General features: G+C 41.1%; 1 protein-coding gene across 1 annotated transcript in view; it reads right to left on the reverse strand.

Moving 5' to 3' along the window:
- Nucleotides 1-4750: 4750 nt before the first annotated feature.
- barx2 (BARX homeobox 2) overlaps nt 4751-7891 on the reverse strand; it is an 11306-nt gene continuing 8165 nt past the window's right edge. Inside the window, exons 3-4 of the mRNA XM_008308503.1 lie at nt 6202-6286; nt 4751-5532 (exon numbers count right to left, since the gene is read on the reverse strand). Coding sequence (XP_008306725.1) covers nt 5227-5532; nt 6202-6286 — 391 coding nt within the window. The 3' untranslated portion in view covers nt 4751-5226. The remainder of the gene's footprint in view (nt 5533-6201; nt 6287-7891) is intronic.

Raw genomic sequence — 7891 nt, forward strand, 5'->3', positions numbered from 1 at the left:
CTATATTATATAAAACACACACACAGACACAACAAACACACACACACACTATACTGTTATTAGAGAGAGAGAGAGAGAGAGAGAGAGAGAGAGATCTGCTGGATTTGGGCTGAAATGACTCCCGTTCACTCAGCTGTGCCTGAGAATGAGTTATGATGAGAGTGACAGCAGCCACGGTGGAATTGAACCAACCACCCACTGAGCCACTGTCTCACCCACTGGGTTGGAGATATAGCTGTGCTTTTTTTTTTTAATAAATATGAACTCATTTTATTACAGTTAAAGTGAATTTATTTGCACTTTAAGATAAAATTAGAGGAAAGTCAGTGACAAACAAAAAAAGATCATATTTAGATTTTATTTTTGTTTTTTGTTTTTTATTTCAATGTTTTTTAGAGTCATTGATAAACGACAATTAATATTTGTTTTTTAATTTTTTTATTAATATTTTTTTGGTTTCAAACCTGTGGTTCATGGTTTCGAAACTTGAAACTTTTTTTCTAATTTTTCCAAACCAACAGAAGTCTTTATTAAAATGTGCAGCGACTGTAGCTGAAGGGTGAAAGACAACACAACACAACAACACACACACACACACACACACACACACCTCCTCAGCCCCCAGCCGGTGACTTCAACCTCCCAACGACCAAATCACACACACACGCTCACACACAGACACACACACACACTCAAGACTTGATGTATGGGCCTACAGGGCCTGAGGGCGGGGGGTTGGGGTGAGACAGAGTCGTCTCCCAGACATGTTGACCCGGAGAAAGAGCTGTCGACTGAAGACCCAGTCGACAGCAGCGTAATTATCACCGTCATTACATTTGACTGGAGAAAATACAGAGATGTTTGACACAAACCACGATCAGGATAAAAAAAAAACCAAGACTTCATTCATCGATCGGAGAATTAAAATAATAAACACAATATAATATACCATTTTTTTACATTTTTTTAATGCCAAACATAAAAACTCAAAATATCAAAATATTGTAGAATACTGTCCATAACTGTACACGCAGTCAAATATGAACTTTGCAAAAACATTTTCCACAGTTAAAGAGTGTGATGAGCCGTAAAACATCCTTCCGGGGTCGTGACCTCTGCGGTGATTTTACATAGAAGACTATGTCACTTCGTCGTCGCCGCTGTGTTTTCACCACTAACCTGACGAGGTGGTTAAAGATGCAGAACGATCGGGGCTGCAGAGACACCTTCCCAAAGTCGTTCAAACCCAAACCTGTTTCCCTCCGGTCTCTGTTCTGGTGGATCCGTTTCTGTCCCTAGAATCGTATTTCATTGTCTCACGGGTATTTGAAACCTGCAAACAAGAGGCTGAAATGAATAGCATTTGATCGTGTCAGCGTCGCAGTCAAAACACACTCCAAAGTTTTATGAACCTGAGCTGACACTTTTAATATCAGCACCACTTCAGGCTCCTATCAAACCATTAGGGATTAACGGCGGCGGCCGTGGCTGAGGTTTTTCCCACCGTGTCGTCTTCTTTTTTTTTTTTTTTTTTTTTTTTCAGCGCTGATGTCAGATCAGCCTGTTCTCAGAGGAGCGTTCTCGACAGTCACGGTCAGGCTGCCTGTGTGTTTATGATCAAAACCTCATTTATGCAATAAATCTATTGTTGAATCACCAGAAGTGAGTAAAAAACTAATAAATTTAACCTCCAGTGAAATTATTAAAACTGTCAAAATTCATTAATTTGTGACATTTACCAGATTTCTTTTTTCCCTCTCATTTCGTACTTGGGTGGAATGAGGTTACATTTAACATTATGTTATCACCGCTCTAACACACACACACATGTCGTCATCTACACCGAAAACAGAAAAGGTTTTAGTTTCACAGACGTTGCTCGAGATTAAAATAGTCACAAATATTAAATATCTTATATATTCATAAATATTGATTTATCTCAATTAATAATGATCATGATTAATCATCATTAGTTTGACAGCAATGACTGGAGATTAATTAATTTTATGGAGGAACAGCAGTTCAAATAAAAAGGAAGTGAGAGAGAGAGAGCGGTGACGATCCTTCTTTAACCCTCGACTCTGATCCTCGTGCCTCGTGCCTCTCTGCGTCCGTCATCGAAGACAAAGGGAAGCATTGTGCTCTGAAAGCCTCTGCATCTCTGTTGACTTTGGTTTGCCGCTGCTGCTGCTGCTCTTAACACTCGGAGTTTCCAGATAACTTCCGCTGTCATCGTTGAAAGGTTGAAAAGCCCCGGGGCCACGCCCACCTGCCCCTCACACCAGGCCCTGCTAATTACCTGAGCATTACCTGGACTAAGCTGACAGGTGGAGGTGTGCGATAGAGGTCTGGGAGGGTGGAGGGGGCGGGGGGGAGGACAGGCCTGGTTGGACGTGACCCGGAGTTGAACTTGGACCTGTGAGAAAATAACTGCTTCTCCAGTTAGACCGCCAGTGTCACACCGCAGGGCTCCTTCTGGAAACCGTCCTTACCTCGCCACACAACAATTAGCCCGGAGGAGCTGAGCGGCCTGTGGAGACTTGCAGTCAGACTTGGCCTCTCTCTCCCTCCCTCTCTCTCTCTGCCTGTCAGCCACAACTTCTGTTTTCACAGGGAGAAGTGATTGGAAAATCCCAGCAATTAATGTAAAATCTGTCTCTGTTCCACGGATGGTTTTGTTAATCTGGTTTTATTTGATGACTTGGCAGACTGCAGTCGACTAGATCCAGTTTTTGACCCTTGGCAGAGCAGGAGATTGAGTGACTGTCTGTTTATTTACCTCATCTTTATGTCAAATGTCAGAAAAATTAAATGATCTTTCAGTTTTGGAAAAACAATATCACATGAAGTCAAATTAGAACCAGAGTTAAAGTTTCTATGTGAGTTTGGTGAAGGAAAAAAAAAAATCTGTGTCAACTCTGATTCCAAAACTGTTCAGTGTTTAAGGTTAAAAACAGTAGAGTTATCTGTGTCAACTCTGATTCCAAAACTGATCAATTTTTAAGGAGTTCAACACATGGTAAAAACTTATGGAAGCTGTTGGAGGAATATTCTTTTCATTTATTACTGTATATTTACTCAAGATAAACATTAGTCATTATTTTAAATTATGTAAAAATGTCACAGATCTCCGTGACTGGAAACGGTTTAAAACCCGAGGCCTCAGCTCTGGAGAGCAGGTTCATATGTGACACACTGCGAGTGTTTGCGCAGGGCGTCAGAGCAGGGTCTAACATCACTCAGCGCTAACCCCTGCTGTTTGCTTTAGAAATCATCCATGTCCAGTATCAGGCCCTAAAAATACACTTAGCGCTGCTCAACACCCGGTCACGGTCCCGCCGAGGTCCTCAGTCCTCAGGTACGCCACCGGTCGCTCTCTGTTTGCCCAGCAGATAAAGATGATAAATGTCACAACATGGAATGCTAAACGCTTTGTTCCCGGCACCGTGATTTATGGTAAAACTTTGACTTGGACTACTTCATCTTCCAGGCTTCCTCAGTAATGCCCCTGCCCCGGCTTCAACCTGCCACAGCTACTGTAACTGTTTGATTTACGCACACCTAGCATGACATGACAGCGCACATGGGAATTATTTTTTCGGGGAGTCACGTCGTCGGTTTCTGTAGGCGAATCTTGATTTATGGCTGAACGTATCATTCAGGATCAGCTTGTTCTGTTTTATAATCAGACGTGTAGCATAAAAAAAAATTAATTTACAGATCGAAACTAGCTTGTTCTGTTTTATAATCAGACGTGGAGCATAAAAAAAAAGAATTAATTTACAGATCGAAACGAACGTTAATAACGCCAAATACTTTAAAGTAGTTTTGATGGTTTTATTAAGTGCATTTAAATACATAAACACACACAGATACTGCAGTACATGGTAAAAACAATTTTACACAAAGCTTAAAAAAAAAAAAAAAAATCAGAAAACAAGCGTACCAAACAAGCAATATTTACATCTAAAAAATATAAAACTTTTTATTTGGAAAAAAACAAAAAACAACAAATAAAAATAAATTTTTATATTTTAAAATTTTAGACATCATCTGCAAAGAAAGAGATTTTAAAAAGACCTGCTAACGTCGATGATTGGATTTAGACGTCATCTGCAAAGAAACACATCTTGAACGGCGTTAAAACGGTTGATATAAACACGGAGACACGCAGGTGTTGACAGTAAAAGCCTGAAAGCTGAAAGTGTTTTATATTTATAGTCATTTATATATTTTGAGGTCCAGCTTTTGCTTCGCAGCTCTGACAGTGTATAAGAAAACGTTGTTTTTTTTCTTCCCTCTGAAAATCTGAGAGCCTGAGAGTCACGGCGGCCTCGCGGCAGTCACCCTGCTGCCCACGGGAGAAACGGAAAAACAAAGTTTAACGACGCCTAAAACATAAACAAATACACAGGCACTGTTTTAATCCACTTCAAAGACAGCAGTAAAAACACTGCCTTACATGGATCCACGTGTCTGAAATATATATTTTTTATACAAATGTCTACATTATGATACAGTGTATGGCTTACCGGAAATTATCGATTTTTTGCACAAAAACTTAAAATGCAACAATGGCAGAGTGAATAACGAACAACGTACAGAAAAGATTTGTTTTTGCATAAACTGTACCGTAGACGTCGAAAAACGGTGCTCGTGTCGAAGAGAATCTCCTGAAAATACACCTGTGATTTCATCAACACTTTCTTCTGCGTCACTCAAGGCACTGAAACCATTCATTTGTCTCTTCTTTTTTTTTTTTTTTTTTTTTGACAGTGCAGAGATTTTTTGGTACAAAGTCACGAAGGCAAACTTGGATATTTTGGCACGTGGGCTGTGAGAGGCAGCTCAAACACACGCAGCACCAAGGCTAGGTGCTGTGGTGCAGAGGAGGACCACGGTCCGGACCGTCGGACCGTCGGACCGTCGGACAGTCCGCTGATGCTGCGACATGTGCGACCGCGCTGAGGCTGGACTGACCTGTTTGGATTTGACACATTTACACTCCTTACACCGCGTCGACCAGTGAAACCAGTGTCTGCACATGAGCTCTTTGTTCCAGTTCACACACCAAAATAAAAGACTAGATTAGGCAAAGATTGGACACCACTGATATGTTTCCAGTCAAATCCCTAAAGCCTATGGCTCTAAACACCACACAGGTTGATCTCTTTTTGTTTTGTTTTTTTTTACAGTGATCCTGAGGCACTGTTTGTTTTCAGGTGATTAGTCTTTGGCGTGCGTCGTTCTCTCTGAGCTGACGGCGTGAGTCTCTGATTGCATTAGCAGTGGCAGCTCTCGCTCCGGTTCCTCCATCTCCTCTGCAGGAGTATGAGTTTCTGAGCCGAGCTCGTGACCTTCCAGCTCCTCGTCGTCATCCGGCGCTGCTCCCTCTGCCTCCCTCCTCGCCCTCTCCTCCTCCTCCAGCTGCATCCTCCGCTCCTCAGCCTCGATCTCCTCCGTGGTGGGGATGGAGTTCTTCTTGGGTCTCCCCTTGGGTTTGGTGGGGGCCTCGTGACCTCCTTTGAGCACCTAGAGTGAGACGCAGGAAATGTTTTAGACCTGCGGCAATAAATGTGACACGGGTCAAAGGTCAAAGGCAGCGGCGGCTACAACAGTAATTAACAGAAAACGCTGCTGCTGCTGCTGCTGCTGCTGCTGCTGCTGCTGCTGACCCCACCCTCACTCATCCATAAAGACTTCAACCCCACCTTTGTTCACGGACCCTTCAACAGAAGTGTTTGCTTTCACTGCCACCAACATCATCATCATCATCATCATCATCATCATCATCATCACTGTCACTCAAACCCCAACACAACACCTAGTCTTTCCCGCCTTTTCTTAATTCTCACTTTTCAAAATACGAGTGTCAGTGAAGTCCCTTTATTTTAAAACAGCTTTATTTTATTTTATTTTATTTTATTTTATTTTATTTTATTTTATTTTATTTTATTTTATTTTATTTTATTTTATTTTATTTTATTTTATTTTATTTTATTTTATTTTATTTTATTTTATTTTATTTTATTTTATTTTATTTTATTTTATTTTATTTTATTTTATTTTATTTTATTTTATTTTATTTTATTTTTCAGTGTTTCCGTGGAGCCAACCCGACTAAACTCTGCAGCTGGTGAACTTTGATAGACGTGATCTTGTGCAAATATTTGTAGACAGATATGTCAGGTCTTGACTTACCATTTTTTTCCACTTCATGCGCCTGTTCTGGTACCACGTCTTCACCTGGAGCTGCGTGAGGCCGAGGGACTGGGCAAGGTCTAACCTGTAGATCCACAGAGAAAACCAACGGCACATGAGAGGGAAGTATTCCACAGATGTGTACACAGCAACAACTAGAGGCAGGAGGAAGAAAAAATCTGCAGAGGTTTGAAAACGTTTCCACTTAATTGCGGTCATTGTTGGTTTTGATGAAGAACCGCAGACGATAAAAGAAACTTTGTCTTTGTGCCTTGAGGCCAGACTGACATTTTCATCCAATTCCACTAATACTTTAATCTCACTTTAATAAAGACAATCCTGGGCGTGTTTAAGGACCTTTCAGAATCGTGATGATCGCGATGACAGTTTGGAATTACCAAAGTGCTAATTATTATAATTGAACTCTAAATTGTTGTTATTGTGTAACATTATTCACTTAATGTTTTTAGGGTTTTGCAGTTTTCTGTCCACACTCCATTCAAGGATCCAAGACGAAGAAAAGGAAGAAAGGAAAAGTGAAGAGAGAGAAAAGTTATCTTTGGATGAAAAACACGCCAAAGTGGGAGCACGTCACGGCTTTGATGTGCAGCTGGAGAAGGGGATTTTTTCTCCTGAGTTGTTTTTCCACGGGCGGGGTATTTAATTAATTTTTAAAACAGCATCAGAATCAGATGTTTTGACAGGACACGGTATTTTGGCACGGTCAGACCAACTGTGGTTGGTGTTGATCGTGGAGTTCAACTCTACCCCCCCGTCCCGGGGCTCCTCATTAAAGACAAGGCCTGGCGCGGCTCCAGCCCTTCCATGGAAGCCGACATGTCGTATATTTATGAATGCATCGTGGGAGTTTTCCCCGTGGACAGGATGTACAAGGGAATACAAACACTTGTGATTCAATCCAAATATGCAAATGTCTCCAGACTGGATGCTGTGAGGAGATAACACACGTCGTTGGAGACAGCTGTGTGCACAGGCAGAAATGCATGGACGTGTCGAGCGCGGAGCCAGTTTTTAATCGTTGCTGGTTTAACCATCATGTCGACACACATTCAAAGAAAGAAAATCATCGGAGCGTTCCGGTGAAAGGAGAGCGAGGGGGGAGTGAGAAGGTGAAGTGAGGAGACGTCACACTGCAACAAAAACAACTTCATATTATATTAGTATAAATATAATCAAAGAAAGTCGTTACTGTTTATTCTAAGTTTATTAAGTTGGACGCCTCGCAAGATTATTTGGGAGGATTTTTTGGAAACAAAAATGAGACTTATTTCATTTTGAGTCATTTTCACTTTCTTGATTTTTTTTTTTTTTTTTTTTTTTTTGCAGTGCAGCAACACGTGGCTGAGTCTGAAGTCAGTAAATGACCTAAAAAGTCAACACACCTTGCAGCTTAAAGAAGTCTGACCAGTTACTACATACGGATGTGTTCTCACTCTCACCACTGTCTCAGTGGGCGTGGACGGCGACGACTGAAGACATAATTGTTGGTTACACGTCGTTAGCTTAAACGTATTGTCCTCATTTTTTTTTTTTTTTTTTATTTTTTTTGTGTTTTTTTTTTTTATGTGGAATTTTTTTTTTTTGTGGTCAGTTGGTCAGTGACCTCTCACTCTCACCCTCTACCTCACCTCTCTCACTGACTGTCTATCTCTCTCACTCTCACTCTCTC

Source organism: Cynoglossus semilaevis, chromosome 4 (genome assembly GCF_000523025.1).
Source record: "Cynoglossus semilaevis isolate Cse_v1.0 chromosome 4, Cse_v1.0, whole genome shotgun sequence".
Classification (NCBI taxonomy): Eukaryota; Metazoa; Chordata; class Actinopteri; order Pleuronectiformes; family Cynoglossidae; genus Cynoglossus; species Cynoglossus semilaevis.